We start from the raw sequence: 20,195 nt of genomic DNA, 5'->3' as shown, positions 1-20,195 counted from the left end.
AAGATCAAGTCCCATCCTGCAGTGAGCAGAGCCATGCATCTTGGCATTGGTAAGAGCCACGGAGTTTTCTGATATAAATCATCTACCTATGAGCCATACAGAGAATGGAATTTTTTAAATCCCTTCCATATTTATAGTATGAAAATAACGTTTGAAACAAACATTCCCCCACCAAAGCCCGTTGACCACAGATTCCAAACTCACACCCTCCACCTTCTCAAGTATATAAGAATTATGGAAAGTTCTATAAGACTAATAAACTATAAGACTATAGAAAGACAAACCCATGGGGATGTCCAGACAAGTATGTCACACAGCCATAATAACAGATCGGGTTAGGAAAGTCACAGCAAGTTTATTCACTGCAGGTTTCATGAAGAGAGCACTAAGACTTTCTTCCGAGCCTCTGTCACAATCGTCTCAGAAAGGCTTGAACAAAACCCTTTGTGGAAGTAGCTGCCACATGACAGAGAGCCCTAACGTTATTTATCAGCTTTAAAAACATGCTCTACTGAAGCCAGCAATGTATTTAGATAATAGACATATTATTTACAAGTTATACATAGTTCCAAAAGTAAAAAAAAATATTTTCTAAGTTAATACTAAATCTTATTATAATTTAAGATTAGGGTAAACCTGTTAAGGCGTTACATGTCATTACTTGGGGATGAATTCTTCTTCAGAAATGAGATGTGGGATCAAAATGATGTAGAAAGGCATCTACATCAGAATTGGAATGTTAAATTATAGCCTGACCCAGCCACCTCCTTATGACCAAAAATTACTTAATTCTTTTTATTGTTTAATTGTTCATTCATATTTTTATTTTTATGGTACTGGGAATGGAACCCAGGGATAGAATGTCCAGTACAGTGTTCTACTGTGGAATTTCACCCCCCAGTCCTCTTCGTAGTTTTTAATCTTGAGACAAGGTCTCACTACATTGCCCAGAATAGCCCTGAACCCATGCTGCAGCCCAGGAAGGCCTTGGATGTTCCATTTTCCTTTCTCAGCCTCCCAGGTAAATGTTACCAGAGGGTTATGCCACCTGGCCCACCAACTGTTCTCTTTCAGACCCAACCGTTAACGCTCTTGATGTTAAACGCCTCAGTCAAGGCTACAGAGCCACCGGGATTCTCTTCCACGGCTCTTTCCTCTATCCGAAGAGCCCTTAATGCTGACTTCACATGCAATCAGGAGACATTCAAAGTGCAAGACAATTTACTATGAGATCTCATTCCAGAATCTACAGGGTTTATTAAGATAAGTTAAATCTGTGTTGTGAAAACACACAGCCAACACTGCGTTTAGCTCCTTGGCCTCGGTTTTGGTTAGTGACTCAGAGCTCCTACACTGAGGAAACACACACGTAAACATCAATATAAACAAATCAGTGCGTTGGGTAAGTGCAACGCATCCAGCTCAGCGCAGACGGCTCATTACACGCAGCACTGGATTTCAGAGGAGAGAAACGGAATACAGACAAGGAAAGGAGAACAAGATGGGGGTGGCATGCTAGCAGCTTAGGGGCATGTGTCTATTCAGGTCTGAGGCGCTCCCTCCGGGAACTGTCCAAGGTGTTCTTTGAGCCTTTGAGCTCAAAGAACAAGATCAATGGCTTCTTTGAGAGTGTCCCCACCCGTAAATGGCTCAAAGCAAACAGGATGGGACAGCCAGACTCTGGGACAATGCTCAGCTATAGGATTTGGGGTGAGAGGAGACAAGGCTAGCCCATCACAATTGATCATTGTGGGCCACATTTGACATCCTCAGCTTCCAGGTGCAGGAAGACCTCCACAGGCTCACCACTGGATCAGAAGATCTTTCCAGGTGGTCACAGTGTTAAAATATATCCCAAGGAGATGGTACATGGCCAGGCAGAAAAGAACCAGCAGCGGCTGGCTGGCTTTGTTGGTCAGAAATAGAGCAAAAATGCCCATTCTCCAGTTTCCTCCTCTCTGTATTCTCACGCAACCTGAATCTAAGAAGCAGCATGACAAGTGTTGGTCTGTGTACAGCACACAACTTCTCTTCTGGTGTAGTAGGCACATGTCCAGAGGAACTACAGTTAATGACCAGCACTCCGAATCAGCTGCAAAACATTCTGTAGGACAGTCTCCCTCGAGGGGCTGGCGTCAACCAGGTGGCAGCTTGGGTTCTCCATCCGCTGGTATGTCATTTCCACCCTGGGGACAGAGAGAAGGAGAAAAGTCAGCTCCCTCTCCTACCCAGTTCATCCTGAAAAAGCAGCTTTTTTACCTTGTCACGGCAGCTCGGAGCAAACCCCCATCTAACTCACCTTGGCAGCCATCACTGTCCCTAGACAGATTCAGTGAAGTTCGTTCAGTGAAGGATGAGTCAGCCCATGATGCGTAATAACTGACAACCTATTACCTGCCAATCAAGTCTCCTGGTCCTTTCTTCTCAGTTTATACTCTGAGTTAACTGGGAAAGACCACCTTCATTCTCATGGCAGAGAAGGCAATCCAGCCAAGGCCCGCTTTGCATCCCCCGAGATCACCCTACAGTCAGAGTCCCCTGCACAGGGGCCACAAGTCTCTAAGGAGACTCTTTGGGCTTTTGAACAGCGCTGAGACTGTGACAGCCTATGGCGACTTTTGAAGTTGGACTGAATGCATTTTTTTGCACTGTGAAATGGCTCCAAGCCTTCGAGGGCCAGGGAGTGGAATGTAGTGGTTTCAATGAGAACGGCCCCCATAGGCTCATAGATTTTGAATGCTTAGTCAGGAGGGAGTGGCATTGCTTGGAAGGATTAGGAGGTGTGGCCTTGTTGGAGGAAGTGTGTCACTAGGGGTGGGCTCTGAGGTGTCAGAATCCCAAGCTAGGCCAGTGTCTCTCCCTTCCCCGTGCCTATGAGTCCAGATGTAGGACTCTCAGCTCCTTCTCCAGCACCATGTCTGCCTGCACGCTGCCATGCTCCCCGACATGATGATAATGGATTAAAGCTCTGAGACCTCAAGCCAGCCCTGAAGAAATGCTTTCCTTTATAAGAGTTGCTGTGGCCATGGTCTCTCTTCACAGCAATAGAACACTAACTAAGACAGATGCTGAAGGTCAAACCTGGGTCCACTTGCTTATACAGCAAGCACATTATTGATGGAGTACGTCCCCAGTCCTGAAACTCTGGGTTCTAATCCAAGTCCTACCATTTCTGACACAGCAACCCCATTGTTTTTAATTGGCCGTGCTGAAGGCCAGATGGTAACAGGCATAGTGATAGAGACAGGGGTGTCTCAGGGGACGTTGCCTCTTGCACTTGAAGCACAGGAACTGTGTCCTAAAGCAGTTCTGATCCTGGCTCGGGGACGAGAGGGACTCCCCACCATTCACATCACCCTGGGGACACTTACTTCTGACGAAACACGTTATTGGCCTCGAGTTCGGCCTCTTCTTTCGTTTTCTCCACACCCCGGCCCTGCAGTCTCCTCACTCTCTCCTCAGGATTCACCGTGAGCAGCAGGACCAGGTCAGGCTTCAGCAGGTCTCCTGGCCACTGGTAGATGGGGTGGTGGGCAGGAGGGAGGTACTGCAGGCCTCCACTCACCTCTGTGGCTATGGCATAGGTGGCTGTGCTGTGCCAGTACCTGGGAAACGAGGCAGCCGTGAGCTCTCATCTATGGAAGGAGTCAGGGTACCATTGGAGAACCATCAAACCAGGCTGGCTCTGCTAAAGTCTTCCCAGCACCACACAAAAGAACTACATTTGGATTTATTATTAATGTGTAAAACACACACACATAAAAAAAAAACAGAGTCAACAACAGTAGTAACAAGTAGGCTAGTCATGAAATCATATATCTAACTGAAACTATCCTATACCGTAAGGACAGGCATCAAACCGTTCTGGCCCTTCTTCACGTACACTAACTTCTTCTATGCGGCCATGAGGGTAAGGATGACTGGTTTGCTCAGCAGTGCCTTTCTAGTTAACACTATGTCCTGAGCTAGTGAAATCAGGCAGGCCTGAGCCATTTCTCACAGTGCCAAACTCAAACTGCCCATGAAATCCATGTTCATGGAGCAGAGGCTAGAATGCCACCCTCCCTCCCTTCACAAAAAAACAAAACGAAACCCAGTTGTCTAACTGTGCAGCGGTGATTAGACAATGAGGAGACCAGACTGGGCAGCTGTAGAAAGGTCAGCCATGGCCATAAATGGAAAAGAACCCAGCACACTGTTTCTGGAAGCCCAACAGCTGTCTACCACCCACAGGAAAGGAGTCTGTCTCCCCGTGAGGCATAGAACTTCCCCCCAGCTTGGACCACACACCATCTTTACTCCTTGTCTCTTAGCAAGGGTGATACCCTCAACTAGGGAAGTCCCACCTCTGCCTTCACAGTCCTGCTCCCATGAAGGCCCCATACAGGATCCAAGCTCCTCCTCTGGCTCCTCATACCCTAGAGGAGACTCTACTGAGGAGCTTCTCACTGGGGACCACAGCTATTGTCTCAGGAGGGAGATCCTGTCTCCTCCACGGAGCGGGAAATGCTTCTTAGTCACTTCCGTATTCTCATACATAAAAACTACAAAACCATGGGAAATGCTTCTTAGTCACTTCCGTATTCTCATACATAAAAACTACAAAACCAGCACATGGTAGTTATACAATGGGCGAATGCCTCTTATGTCTATTAATGAATGAAATTTATTAGCATGTAATAAATAATGATCCTTACAGCTATTGATGCACATGTGCATGCAAAAGTCAATAGATAATATTTTCTAATGTAAGTGTGTGATATTACTAGAACAGGAACTTAACTATGTGTGTCCCAGAAAATCCAAGTCCAACCACTGTCACCGAAACCAATGGTGACCAGCAGGAAAGGGGTTCCCGTCACTGCAGTCACACCAGGAAGACAGAAGTTACCTGTATTCCTAGTTTTGTCCTTGGGGGCACTGATATGAGCACCAATATTAAGTAGGGAAAGGGTAAAAATGTTGGGATAGAAGATACACACATAGCTAGTCAGTCTTGGTCTGGATGTGACCTGGCTGATCACAAACTCAGGACCAGTCAGGAGAGATGTGGTCCCCATGAAAGAGTTGCTGTTGCTGAGTGGGTAGACTCAACCCTTGTTGGAAGATGTTCACCCATGATACAGACAATGTCCTGGAATCAAAGGTGGCCACAAGACAGAATGACTCAGAGCAAAGGAGACCAAGATGCCAAGCATTGTCTTTTCTATTGTTTTCTTCCTTCCTTCCTTCCTTCCTTCCTTCCTTCCTTCCTTCCTTCCTTCCTTCCTTCCTTCCTTCCTTCCCTTTCTCCTTCCATCCTTCCTTCCTTCCTCCCTTTCTTTCTTCCTTTCTTCCTTCCTCCCTTTCTTCCTTTATTTCTCTCTCTCTTTCTTTTTTAAGTAACCCATCAGGCATTAATGAGCATTGGGGGGGCCTCTACTGGTCCTAATGCAAAATGTTGTTAGTGAAGGTACCCTCCAAGCCTTTGTTACAATCAGATTCTTGCCCTGTTCAGGCAACATTCTAATGTAAAGTGAATAAATATGAAACTTCATATCCAACATCAAAGGAGAATCACCTATAGCAAGTACTTATCATATAAACTGAAGTTCCCAGGAAAAAGAAAACCCTTTCTAGGTCTGAAGATTCTCCAAGGCTGACAGCTTAACCTGTGTGACCATAGCTACTCCTCAGTCCTTTAATTTTCAATAGTTCTGGAACTTTTTGTCAGAGGGCTAGCGCAGTGGGGACCACATGATAGGTCCACTGCATTAGCCTGGGGATTGCCATTGGTTATGATATTAAGAAGAATGATGCCTGGTGGTTATGACACAATCTTTTCAGACCCACATTCCTTATTCGTTAATTGTAGAGACTGTCTGATTCCAACCTACCCAAGGCACTATTCAGATATTAGTATAAAATGTCAGGGTGTGATGTATGTAGTTCATAATTTAATATTCCTCTTGTAATCATAATGCATGTTCACAACTGAGTACCTAAGTATACATGTAGAGAGAAGAAAGGAGAGAGAGAGACAGAGACAGAAACAGAGACAGAGAGAATGATGTGTCACAGAGAAGGCATCTTGCTACTCACCTGTCTACAATAACAGGGAACTTGGCTGATTCTTTAGCTATTTCAGAAGCCACAAGATAATTGCCCAAAGAGTAAAATGCTCTTCTAATGATAGTAGGCTCATTGTCAAAGACTTTCCTCCACTGGCTGATGCAGGGGGGTGGTGATTGCAAGAGGACAGCCTTGAGAGACTCTGACACCGACTGGGTCAAGGTGCTTTTACCTGCAGGACATAAACAAAACAGACCACTTCTTAGCTGAAGCTGCCACAGTCCTCCCAAAGGTTAACACTAACCTATTAGCCAAGGAAGAGTAAATGTCAAAATCTGTAATTCGATGGAAGTGATTAAATAACACCCGGGTTCTATGAGAAAGCTGGCTGAACAAAACCCCGAGGAGAAAGCCAGCAAGCAGCATCCCTCCAGCAGCCGCTGGTTCAACTCCTGCCTCCAGGTTCCTACTTGAGTTCCTACCCTGACTTTGCTTCATGATGGGCTGCAAGCTGTCAGATGAAATAATCCTTTTCCTCCCTGAGGTGCTTTTGGTCATGGTTGTTTATATAGCGACAGAAACCTAACTAAGACACCTTCTCCTTTCCCTGCCCCCCTTCAGGGCCCCTTCACATTCTTCTTCCACGTCTGTTCATTCTCTTCGAGATCCACCTGCTCCAGCCTTGCAGCACGTCTGCCCAGCTTCTCTCCACCTGCGCCAGCTCACTCCACTTCTCAGCTCCTCTCCACCTACACCAGCTCACTCCACTTCTCAGCTCCTCTCCACCTACACCAGCTCACTCCACCTCTCAGCTCCTCTCCACCTACACCAGCTCACTCCACTTCTCAGCTCCTCTCCACCTACACCAGCTCACTCCACCTCTCAGCTTCTCCACCTGCTCCTGGTCCAGCTCACTCCACTTCTCAGCTCCTCTCCACCTGCTCCATCTCTAGTTAACTCCACCTCTCAGCTTCTCCACCTGCTCCTGGTCCAGCTCACTCTACTTCTGCTCAACTCCCCTCCAAGGTCCACCTTGCTCTGTCCCAGCCCCCACTCTTGCTACCCTGTGCCTGGCATTTGGCTTGGCGTTTGGAGCTCCTAAGACTGACTTGTCAGAGGTCAAGTTCCCCCATTAGGGTACATTTAAGTATATTTTTGGACTCTTCTTTGCACACCCCTGGGTGTCATACTGCCTGGAGCCACTTCCTGGGCCCATCCTTTGCCTTGAGCACAGGACTACAGTGATAAGGCATAATCTACTCTAGACAGATGTTCTTCACTGGCTTCACTGAGCACCCACTGTTTACACTTAAGGCCTTTTCCCTCTGTCATATTTAACACTCAGGGTACCAAGACTTCATCACCAACTGCTTTTTACTACTAGGCAGATCCCAACAGTGCTGACCATTTTGGTGTTTGTGCTATGAGCACACCGCTAACAGATAGCATGCTCGGAATGCCCTATTCTACATAAGAGTACTCATTGAGTCACTGAGCAGCAGAGAAGGGAATGGAGCCATCCACAGTGGCCTCCTTGATGGGGCTGGACACAGGATGCAGCTGTAGCAATAGAAGCTATTCCTTTCTTCTCTCCTTGTTATCACTTTCTGAACTTCACATGTCCGGGCATAGGTGTGTTGAGGTTAAAGGTTTGTATTTTCCTTTTGTCCCACAGAATCTGAATTATCTCTAAGTGAAAAAAAATAGATGACCATAAAGACATACCAGACCAAAAAAAAAAATATGACCCAAAAAACCACCATGGACAGCTGATGTTAAAATTCTAGCCGTGGCTAAAAACGAACCTCAGCTAGGTCTTGGCGTGGTGATGAGAAGTGCTGAATGCTGAGCACACTGCTTCTCCCTGTGATGACTTTGACTTTCAGGCAGAGCCAGGACAGCAGGGAACAGTCATCCCAGTGTACCACTTCCTTGTGACACAGAAGTTTCCATGTGGAAATGACCTTTGGCATTATTAAAGATCACAGCCTGTGACCAGGGATGTGGATCTGTGGTGAAGCCCTTACCTAGCATGTGAGAAATCCCTAGACTCAGTCATCGGTACTTTGACCGTAGTTTGCTCTCTGCCACTGTGATAAAGCGCTGACTGAAACCATCACCAGGAAGTTATTTCATCTTACAACTCCCGGGTCACGCTGCATTGCCGAGGGAAAACAGGGAGCTGAAGCAGACACAATGGAGCGATGCTGCTCAAGGCTCACTCCACCTGTGCTGCTTAGACTGTTTGCTATACAGCTCAGAACCTGCCCTAGGTGGCACCACCGACAGTGGGCAGGGTCCTCCCATACCAATCATCAATCAAGAAAAAAAATGTCTCCGCCAACGTTCCCACAGGACAATCTGATGGGAGCATTTTCTCATTGGAGATCTCCTGTAGGCAGATAACCCTAATTTGTGTCTAGTTGACAAAAAAAAAAAAAAAAAAAATACAACCACCAAAACAAAGAGAATGACAGCCGTCTTAACCCCTCCAAGTGATGCAGGGGAAGCCTAAAGATAATAGCATCTTCCATCAGCCTTCTCCTGGGCTTGAGTGTTGTAGTTACTGTGCTAACACATTTTTATATTCTGACCCCTCTTGAGTAGTTCAGGAAGCTCCATGGCCTCCTGCCCCAGTTTGCTCTATCGGGGGCCTCTGGATGTCCTGTGGCTCCTGAACGTAAGCTGTTTGCGAAAGCACTGGACCTCTGCCCAGCCACTGCTTCCACCTTCCAGGTTTTCATCACCCAGACTGCTCTTGTTTGTTCCTAGACTACAGCTTGGGTATGACCTTGGGTCTTCTCTGCAAGTTACAGCAAAACAGGACCTCCTGAGAGGCCCATTAGCGCGCGCGCGCGCGCACACACACACACACACACACACACACACACACACACACACACACACACACACAAAAAAAAAAAAAAGTTGCGTCCCATGGCATTTAATATTGTAAGAACAATCTCCTGCAACCGTGCGGTCCATGGTATTGACTAGAGACTAGAAAGCAGTGCTCACTTACCTGTGGCATCCAGTCCTTCGATGGCAATGACCTGGAACTCTCCTTTCTGGATGTCCCTTGGGCATTGGTCAACCAGGTCAAGCACTGCCCGGGCTTCCGGGATAAAGGATGTACACTGTATGGGGAGGAAAAACTGCATAAGCAGGGAAGCACTGTGGCTTCTGGGAACCTGTTGTGACTCTGCCAAGGACAGCACCGCCTGGTGCTAAAGAGACCTTTTCTAGGTTGAACGTAATGCCTGGCCCATGGGTTCCTAGAGTTTAGAAGCTGAGACACCTAAAAAAAGGGAGGGCTGCAAATGTCTGTGTTACACAACCTCAATCCTTCACTGGCTAGCCTACCCCAGAGGAAGGACAAGTAGGCACATAATTCCAACCACAGCCACAACAGAACTCCAGGCCCTGCTGAGAACAGGAGGCATGTGAACCACCCTGTAGACATAACCAGGTAAGCGCATCTACCCTGCATCCCCCCACCACACACACACACACACACACACACACACACACACACACACACACACATCCTCCTAATGGCCCAGAAAGCTGACATCGGTGGTGGAAGCTGGTACAGCTTCAAGCTGAGATTCTGCTGAGAATTGGAACTTCCTTACTCTCCATCACCACATCCCATGCCCCTAGGACCTTCATCTGAGGCCCACTCTCATGCATACATATGCTTCCTGTGAGCAAGGCAAGCACCCAAGAGCTTTATAAGTAGTGGACTGGCCAATCTGTGCGAATGCTTCTGTTATTACCACCTTAGAGAAGAAGCAAGCTGGAAGTGCATTCTTGATAAATGCCAGGAACCTCATCACCTCCCTGGCTGACCACGGGCTTTTCACCATCCTCTAGCCCTGTCCGACAGCTTGTAAAAAGTAATGTTAACTACATAGACCAGCAGGCCCTATCTGCCGGCCCCAGGCACCAACACAACCTTAGGTTTTTCCCTGGAGACTGCCAGAAACCTCTTGTCCTCGCTCACAGGAACATTTACAGATGATGGGAAAGATAAAGACAAAAAAACGCTTGAGCAGTGAGGGACCGCATATGGTCCACAAACCAGTTAAATGCTTATATCCTCTAACCCACGTAGTTTATCTTCTGCGCCCCCAAGATCCCAGATTGGAAGCAAATATCCAGCAAAATGTCCCCTTAACTAGCTGGCCTCGTTCTCCCCAATTCCCAGAGGACTCTTTACTCCACCTGCAGGACTTCGAGAATGTCTTCCTAGCAAGCATTGCTCAGCCAGGTGTTGCATGCACTCAGCACTCGGTTGACAGAAACCTGCACAGGAAATATTGAAGGCAACGGCAGTGTCTAACACAGAGCCTTGCACAGCTTGCCTACACCAACTGACTCATGAATAAGAATAAATAAACCAGGCGGAAAGCACTTGATTGGCCAGCCTGGGGCAGAACACCCAGCTCCACTCGGGGACGAAGAGAAAAAAAAAAATCTTAACTTACCTCCTCCAATACCGCCCGTGCAGCATCCCGGTCTTGGAACACCGCAGAGTTGAGCAGATCTGGCAGCAGTGGGTGCAGATGAGGCTCAGGGGCCGGCAGGACGCATGCGCAGTCCACTTGCACCTGCCTGTCTCCCTGCAGCTCCCACATGCGCTGCCACAGCAAACCCTGAGAGTCGGCCTGGAACTCGGCTAACTGCGGGTGCGCCACCTCCTGGCACGAGCCCAGAAGCTGCAGCAAGGCGCTCCGAGTGTCCGGGTGGTCGCAAGGGTCGCGCAGCAGGAAGCCATGCTGGGCTTCACCGTCCTGGTCGCCGGGACCGTAGCCTAGCAGCTTACTCCTCCGGCACCGCTGCCAAGGGCCCCGGCACAGCTGCAGCAGCAGACGCTGATGCATCCGGGCCGCCTGCACCCGGGGCCCGCAGCCTGAGCCCGGAGGCAATGGCACGCACAGCGCGTAGCTGCGCCCCGGGGGCCCGAGCAGCGCTGCCAGGCGTGGGTCCGGGTGGCCCGCCGTGTCCCCTAGGACGAAGTGAGTCAGGGAGCAATCCGGCATCTCCACCGCGAAGCGCCGCGGCCGAGCCATGGTCCCAGCGCAGGCCCGGTGCCGCGCGCACAGCCGCCGCGACAGTCGCCCAAGCCACAGTGGGGCTCGAGGGCGGCTCACTAAGGCCATGGGTGTCCCGGGCCGCGCCCTCAGCCACGCCTCGGAAACGAAACTGCGGGTGACCACAGACCCGGGATCGGTGAGAAACGAAAGCGAAGGCGGCTGCCGGCGGGACCTCGGGTGTGGCCGCGCTACTCTCCGCCTGGGCTTCTCCGCCTCCCGCCCCAGCCGCGCTTTTAACCGCCGGCGGGCGGTTAGGAAATTCTCCCGGCCCTGGGACTCCGGCTCGTTGCTATCGCCGCTGTGGTCCCCTGGCAACGCCTGCCCTTGAGCATTCCAGCCTCTCCGGAGCCATCAGCTTTGTCTGGCTTGGTTCTGTAGGGGCAGGTGCTCCCAGTCCGAGTTTTAAACTTCTTCCAGGCTACTTAATTCCTGACCGGTGAGGACTGGAAAAGGTGGAGACTGAGGCACAAAGGGATCTCCTCTCAGAGAACACACACACACACACACACACACACACACACACACACACACACACACACGCACACACACAGCTTCATGACCCACCAGTACTCAGGCACCTGACTCCAGAGACCTTCACGTAGGTGCCTAGCGGTATCTGACCTCAGTTTACCGTGTAGTACCCACTTAGCCAGTCCTGCAACCAGTTTGGGCAGCTTTTCAGCTTTGCAAACGGACTCCTCCAGTGGGCTCCGTACTCGCATGGAATCCTCTTGCAAACTGGGATGTGTGGCCAGGTTGGGCCAGGTTGAAACATTGAATGATTGCCAATTAAAATCTCCTGCATTGATGTCTGGTGTTTTGAAATTTTTGTTTATTTCTCTCTCTCTCTCTCTCTCTCTCTCTCTCTCTCTCTCTCTCTCTCTCTCTCTCTCTCTCTCGTGTGTGTGTGTGTGTGTGTGTGTGTGTGTGTGTGTGTGTGTGTGTGTGTGTACTAGCTGTGTTTTAGATCACCTTCACCTTGCTGGTTCACAATAAAGATGTGTGTCTCAATGATGTTCCCAACTTAGGATTTACCCCAGCACCAGGAGGGGTTAAGGTCATGGTGTGAGAACCATCAATAGAATTGGTAGAGCAAGAAGATGTGATGTGCAATAGAATCTGGAGTGGGCTGTTCAAGGATCACATCACCTCCAAGGGTGAGCTGTGTGAAATCATAGCCCGGGACACCTGATAGAGTATCAGAGTGCAGGGTTGTAATTCTTAGAAGTAAGTAGTTTGGGTGTCACACAAGGAAACACAATGAAAGTCAATTTGCTTTTGGAAAAAAAAAAGGGGGGGGGGTTGCACCAAGACCTAACCCTGGCTAGGAAGCACACCAAGGGGAGAAGTTACTTGGAGTCATTTTAATGAAGGTGGTAGCTGTGTCTTTTTTCTCATTGACTGGTGCGCAACCTTTCCAGATTGGCTAACTAAAAAAAAAAAGGGGGGGGCAAAGGGAATGAAAAGGGGGCAAGGAATCAGCCTCTCCAGGCCATCAGGTTCCAGAAATGTAGAGGATAGGGTTTTCATTTTAAAAAATTGCATTTAGATGAAATGATTTGAATGCTTTTGCACAAAAGTTTAACAAAATTGAGAGATTTATAGAATGTTGACCCTTGGTGAGCTAGCCTCCTTTGATAGAAAGCAAAACAAAAAATTATTTCTGACATACTGAAGCCAGGACCCATAACAACATGCCAGGTTCCTCTTCATAGAATGAGGTGATCAGCTTGACCTTTGACCTTTGTGTGAAGTCATTGGAATAAGCTGGTAAGGCATGCAAATACACACAACATCTCTAACCACCAACAGAGAGACCCTTCAGAGGGAATGCTTGCCAAGGCTACAATAGAAACTGCAGCTCTTGGTTTCTGTGCACATGGTTATTGAATAGACAGCAGCGGCCAATTTAAGTCAAACTTTTAGTGCCAAGTTAAGATTCCTAGGAAAGAGAACCTGGTGGCACCATCTGGTTTGGATTGAATGATTGTGCCTGTAGCAATTTGCCCATGGGGGCACAGAGATGAGAAACTAGAAGCTGAATGGATGAGTGAATGAATTAATGAGTAGCAGTCCTGTAATCTTCTTTTACTCTTCTTTTTCTTCCTTTTTTCCCTCTGTGTAACTTTGTAGACCAAGCTGGCCTCGAACTCAGAGAAAGCAGGCATGTAGTCTAAGGAAGACCTATTGCCTTCAGCACTTAGAGAATTTGCTTTCAGTTTCCCCAAGCAGGCAGGTAGTTTCTGTTCCCATTCACAACAATGGCCCATGCTCAGAACTTCCTGGTGTCAGACCAAAGGGAAAGATGAAATCATTCTAGGCATTCATAGATAAGAGGGGTGGGGGAGACAAGGAGAGTAAGTTCAAGACATTTAAATATAGTAATTAATATAAAATGAAAAATGGCTCAGGGTTTGAAGCACCAGTTACCTATGCTTTAGCTAGTTAAGTTTAAGAAATAAGACAAAAGAAATCAGAACTGTGAGAACACATAACTACACAGAGCCACAGAATGTCAAGGACTCCTCACAGAGAGAACATGTTACATAATTACATATTAATGAATTAGTTGTCATGATATAAATGAGTCAGAAAACAGAAGTCAACAAAACAGATTCACAAAGAATGATGGCTGTAGAGTTCAAATCCAGGTCAAGTACAATGAAAGGGTTAAGAAGCTCAGAGCAGTTATGTAAGTACCAAATATCCAGGAGAGAGGTGCGTCTCCTAGGTGACTCCAAGCCAGGCCCAGCTGACACCAAGGTGAAGCATCCCAAAGCTGTGCTTTGATCACAGATGCGCTCTCCCTGTGACAATTCCATGACAGATTTCCTAGAGACGATGACATTCGCAACTCAGCAGACAGATTCCATAACCCAGCAAAGCATCACAGCCCCTGCTGGAGAGCTATCCCCACCAGAGTGCATGGGCCATGTTAGGAATGCACAAGTGCCTCTGGCTGCTGTTACAATGCCTTTGAATTGTTTTCAGTGTGAGAACTCCCAAGGAGAGAAGAGCCAACAGGGGCCTCTATGATGTCAGCCATGGCCCACACCCACCTTCAGAGGTTTGCAGAGGATCCGCTCACCCACCCTGGCTTTTGCAAACCGTGACTAGGAGTGAATCTCGGCCCCTGAAGGCTGCTGTTTTCCTCCTGGGAAGGCACAACAGCCATGTGACAGCCTTTGCTAGAATATGGAGGAGGAAAATGGTGTGAGGGGGTCTGGGGAGAGTCCTGAACAGATCTAGAATCCTGCCGTCGCCATCAGCACTGGCCTTCAAGCTATTGCCAACAGCTGGACTGTAAATGAGCCCAAAGGTCAAGTTTACAAGTTGCAGGTGTCTGTGGAGGTAGGACATTGGTTAGTACCCACCATGGTCTTGTAGCTCAAGGCAAATGCTTCCATAAGTTCTGCAGGAAGTCTGGAGTTGTGGGGAGGGGCATAGGGATAAAGAGCACTTGCCAAAACAGTATAAACCTACACAAAACCAAGTAGTGTGAGGTGTGCATACTTGTGTATGTGTGTATGTCTCTCTCTCTCTCTGTGTGTGTGTGTGTGTGTGTGTGTGTGTGTGTGTGTGTGTGTGTCCCAGCATTCCTAAAGGAGATGCGAAGCCAAGACTGGAGAATCCCCAGAAATCTGTGGACATATTAACCTGAAGTACACAGTGAAACAACAGGAGACCCCGTTTCAAACAGGGTGGAAGACAAGGCTCAACACCAAGGCTGTACTCTGACCCCCACAACCACACGAACTCCTTAAATTATACAGAAACTGGGTGTGCCCTCCCCCGATCTCTACTCTCCGCTGGAACAGGAGTTAGGAGAGACCGGGCCTGCACTCAGAAACAGCAAATGACTGACTTGTGAGCTCTCAACACCAGGGATTCACTTCCTCAGTTGTATTAGTTACTCTGTTGTGGTCGAGTACCTGACCTGAACTTAAGGGGAGAAGAATTCTTGTTGGCACAGAGTGTGATGGAAGATGGTAGGGAAGGTATGGAGGCAGGAGCGTGATGGGGCTGGTCACCTTGTGTCTGGGGCTGGTCACAATGTGTCTGCAGTCAGGAAGCAGAGAGAGATACATGCTAGGGCTTGGTTCCTCTTTCCACGTTATTTAGTCTGGGCCTACAGCCTAGGGGATAGTGATGCTCACAGTCAGAGAGGCCTTCCCTTCTTTGTTAAACTTCCTGGAAACATCTGAATATACAAATGTTTCCACCGTAATACTAAACCTAGTCAAGTTAACAGTGAAGATAACTATCAGATTTACATTTCACCCACACTTATTGATATTTTTATATGACAACTACACAGGGAAATTTCAATCAATATGCATCAAAGAAAAGAAAGATGAGGAAATGAAAGCATGCCTGAATGTCAGGAAGGAAGGAAGGAAGGAAGGAAGGAAGGAAGGAAGGAAGGAAGGAAGGAAGGAAGGAAGGAAGGAAGGAAGGAAGGAAACTGGCCTGCACAGAGAATCTTACCAGCAAAGATAAGGTAATACCGTTGTTATGGTAGTCAGTTATGGAGCAGTGTGGCCAGTGTTTAAACACCCATTGAGATCTTGCTCCCTGAGTGAGGTAGGTGTCCCAAGCTGTAGCGTGAATCAGCGTGCAAACTACCGCACAGAGCCATGCTCACAAGGGGAGCAGACATTCCTCACTCCATCATGACAACCACTGCCCTTCATGCTTAACCTGCACCAAGCCACGTGTGATATTGTGATGCCATGTGTGAGCCAGGCACGGCTATCTGTGTTTCCCAGATGTATCAGAAGGTCAGGCAGATGAATGGCTGGGTCTGGAGCTGAGAGGTGACCTACCTCTCACCTAAACAGAACGAACAGATGCTCCCTTCATAATACTAAATCCAGTCAAGTGGACAGTGGAGTTAACTACTACATTCATATTTCATTCATACTTGATGACATTTACATATGACAGCTTCACAGGGCACTCTCAATCACTATGCCTCAAAGAAAAGGAAGACGGCATGATGAAAACAGGCTCTAATACCTGAAAGAATGACATAAAATAGATCTTGGGGAGGTAACGAAATCTACCCCAGAGCGTGTGATTCCAGCTCAGCTAGGATTTATCCGCTGAAACCTTTGCCCGGCTCTTGCACTGATGTCATATGCATGTGACCTCCCAGAAGGCATTTCTCCAGTTGTGCCAGAGATTACAGCATCTTTATTTCCTCGGGTTTCAAGGACTTGGGTCAGATAACCCTGGCACAATTGGCTTCATTAAGCTACCAGGTTGTGTTACAAAGTTTACTTTCAGTTTCCCAGTGCAGGGAAAACAAGTTTCTGTTTCCATTCACAACAATGGCTCAGTGCAGATGGTGTTCTGTTCCTTCCTTCAGGAAAATGAGAGTTTTCCCACTTCCCAGACCTCAGGGGATGTTTGCCGAGGAGAGGAAAGTTCACAGTGCAGTACCTCAGCTGCACCACCCAGACCCTGAGCACAGTACCTCAGCTGCACCACCCAGACCCTGAGCACAGTACCTCAGCTGCACCACCCAGACCCTGAGCACAGTACCTCAGCTGCATCACCCAGACCCTGAGCACAGTACCTCAGCTGCACCACCCAGACCCTGAGCACAGTACCTCAGCTGCACCACCCAGACCCTGAGCACAGTACCTCAGCTGCATCACCCAGACCCTGAGCACAGTACCTCAGCTGCATCACCCAGACCCTGAGCACAGTACCTCAGCTGCATCACCCAGACCCTGAGCACAGCACCTCAGCTGCACCACACAGACCCTGAGCACAGTACCTCAGCTGCACCACCCAGACCCTGAGCACAGTACCTCAGCTGCACCACCCAGACCCTGAGCACAGTACCTCAGCTGCACCACCCAGACCCTGAGCACAGTACCTCAGCTGCATCACCCAGACCCTGAGCACAGCACCTCAGCTGAATCACCCAGACCCTGAGCACAGCACCTCAGCTGCATCACCCAGACCCTGAGCACAGCACCTCAGCTGCATCACCCAGACCCTGAGCCCAGTACCTCAGCTGCATCACCCAGACCCTGAGCACAGTACCTCAGCTGCATCACCCAGACCCTGAACACAGCACCTCAGCTGCACCACACAGACCCTGAGCACAGTACCTCAGCTGCATCACCCAGACCCTGAGCACAGTACCTCAGCTGCATCACCCAGACCCTGAGCACAGTACCTCAGCTGCACCACACAGACCCTGAACACAGCACCTCAGCTGCATCACTCAGACCCTGAGCCCAGTACCTCAGCAGTATCACCCAGACCCTGAGCACAGCACCTCAGCTGCATCACCCAGACCCTGAGCACAGCACCTCAGCTGCATCACCCAGACCCTGAGCACAGTACCTCAGCGGCATCACCCAGACCCTGAGCACAGTACCTCAGCTGCATCACCCAGACCCTGAGCACAGCACCTCATCAGCATCACCCAGACCCTGAGCACAGTACCTCAGCAGTATCACCTAGACCCTGAGCAGAGAACCACACCCAAGATTCAGCATGGGACATTTTTACTTTTCACAGAACATATATAACCATCATTCTGATCAAAAGAGGGGCCTAAAACAGCCCAATTCGGGAGTCTGTTATGTTTCTTAAGAAAAGGTGAAAATGGGATCTGGGCTGTGGCTCAGCTGGTAAAGAATTTGCCATCTAAGCATGAAGGCCTGAGTTCAGATCTCTAGTATCCATGTAAAAAAGCCAGGTATGGCAGCATGTGCCTGTAGTCCTAGCAATGAGGAGGGCAAAGGCAGGTAGATCCCCTGGAGCTTGCCGTGAATTCAGCCTAGCTAAATCTGTTAGCAAGTCCTAGGGACCTGGCTGTCTCTACTCGCCAGTGCTGGGATTCCAGGCAGGTGATACCACACACACCATTATTTATATAGTCCTGGGAACCAATTTCAGGCCCACACACTTGTAAGGTGTTACAGCATGCTCTTTCCCCCATGAGGGCAGAACACATTCACCTCACTGTCATTTTGGAGCAAAGATTTTCTTGTTCACTAAGCAGGAAAACAGTGCAGTGGTATCCAAGTCTGTGGTAACCGAGTAGAACTATTGACGTGGTGCCTTGGTAGGGAGAAAAGGGGAATGTCACAAGACCCTCACCTGGTATATCCCTGTGACTCCTTCCTGCTCTCACTAACTCTAGTGATCTTGGGAAATGCTAGGATACACTAGAAGTTTAAGATTAGCTGAAAGGGGCCCTGCATGATGCGGTGTCCAGGAGGTCCTCATTCATGATGGGGTGGGACTTTGCCAAGATGCTTTTCTTTGTAAGTAGCCTATCCCCCATGCTCTTTAAATCCAATGAACTCATTGGCTCACCAAGCTGGACTTGGCTGGAACTGTGCTCCTGTCCTTCGTTGCTGCCCCATCTGAGATGAGAAGACAGTGGTTGTTTTCATTGCCTCAGGCATGTTAACGCAATCCAAGTCAAGCCCTTTACCAGCAAAGTTCTCTTCCCAGCTCCCATGTTATATTTTCTTATCTGTCAGTCTGTAGATGGGCCCTTGGATGGACCCACATCCTGGCTATGTCATGCTGCAGTGAACTTGGGCTTAGAGTCATCCCTCTGACCAACTGACGTCTTACCTTGAATATATAACCAGTGTTGGCCAGCTGGACCCCCAGGAAACGCTTCTTTATCTGGCTGTCACAATAAGCAACCCTGAGTACTTCATGAGAATCATAGGAAGAAGCTGCCACATGGTTATTCAAGCTGAATGCCTGCAAATTCAAATCTGGAATGATACACACACACACACACACACACACACACACACACACACACACGTGAAACTCCACATATGCAACTGCTCCGAGTGTAGACCCATTTTAAAATGTGTCTAGAACTACTACCAGGCTGTAAGTGTGGATGAATCGTCAAGGAATGTTATTGTCAGATTTGGGCTGTCACCCCTCCCCCACCACATGCTATGTAAATTTTCCCCAAATCTGACAAGCAAACCACGAAGAACCACATCTCACCTCCAGATGTTTGATAAGGAACTCTCAACCTGCATTCTCTTTATTTACAGGAGAGAGTAGATGCATTGGAAGCAAAGGAGGAAGAATTGGGAACAGAATTTCCGGTGTTAAAAAAAAAAATGCAAAATGTTCCGTTGAGGAGACTTTTAAAAAACGACGAAAGGATATATACAGGAGAATTCCAAAGCCTCATCTTGGTTAATACATCTCCACCAGCATCTATGAACCCTGCTAACTTGCGGTCTTGAGCCTTGGCCCTGTCCTTTCCTTCGCACAGGCAGAAGGGACAGTGTACACAAGACTCTGCCTGCTTCTCCCAAACCCCAGAAGAACTAGAAGCATCACAAAGAAGGAACACGGAGCTCCTAGGGGAAGATGTCAGGGGTGGGCAGAGTCATCAGAAGAGAAGTCCAGAGACTGAGCAAAGCAAGGTTAATGTGTTGCCCCGAGGGACCTTATTACCAAAATACAGGAGCTTGCCTGGAGGAAAGGCACCAGCCCCACATTGCACAGTGTGACTGTTGGGATTTCCAGAAAGGTACCATGATGCCAAAGCTTTAAAAGAAAGAGTTTGAGAAATATTTACAGTACATGGCCTCTGACAATATAAAAAGAGAAATGTCTAATTACTAAGTATTCAAGTTTTCAAATGGTTAACTTTACTTTGTGGAATTTCTCTGCCTGTGTTTGTTTGTTTGTTTGCAGTCTTGAATTCCTTTTCTTTCCTCTTTGAGAGAGCTGCCAGGTGCTGCCAGGCACTACCAAGGTCAGGGTACATCTGATTTGCTACCTACAAAGTCATGAAACTCTAGGGTTTTTCGGTGTTTTTGGTTTGTTTGTTTGTTTGTGAGGCATGTGGGGAATGAAAGAAGGATATTTAGAAATTGTTAAGTATGCATAGACATTCGTACCAAGAGGCTTAACACATATTTTTGTGTTCAAATAATCACCTGTAAGGAGGCAGCTGTGTGACGGTCTCCAAGACCCTTGTTTAGAAAGCGGTGGCCGCTGGAATGTTTGCAGCGTCATCGGGACAGA

The 20,195-nt window shown here is 48.3% G+C and overlaps 1 protein-coding gene across 1 annotated transcript; it reads right to left on the bottom strand.

Annotated features, from left to right (window-relative positions):
- Positions 1–335: 335 nt before the first annotated feature.
- Cmpk2 (cytidine/uridine monophosphate kinase 2) lies at positions 336–11,609 on the bottom strand. The gene is made up of 5 exons (XM_076559455.1): positions 10,542–11,609; positions 9,074–9,188; positions 6,082–6,283; positions 3,372–3,605; positions 336–2,186 (listed from the first exon to the last, which is right to left on the bottom strand). Exons 1-5 carry the CDS (start codon positions 11,214–11,216, stop codon positions 2,069–2,071), a joined length of 1,344 nt encoding a protein of 447 aa, XP_076415570.1. The 5' UTR covers positions 11,217–11,609; the 3' UTR covers positions 336–2,068.
- Positions 11,610–20,195: the final 8,586 nt, after the last annotated feature.

This window comes from Peromyscus maniculatus, chromosome 22 (assembly GCF_049852395.1).
Source record: "Peromyscus maniculatus bairdii isolate BWxNUB_F1_BW_parent chromosome 22, HU_Pman_BW_mat_3.1, whole genome shotgun sequence".
In the NCBI taxonomy this organism is placed as follows: domain Eukaryota; kingdom Metazoa; phylum Chordata; class Mammalia; order Rodentia; family Cricetidae; genus Peromyscus; species Peromyscus maniculatus.
This window is presented reverse-complemented; position numbering and strand designations above follow the sequence as displayed.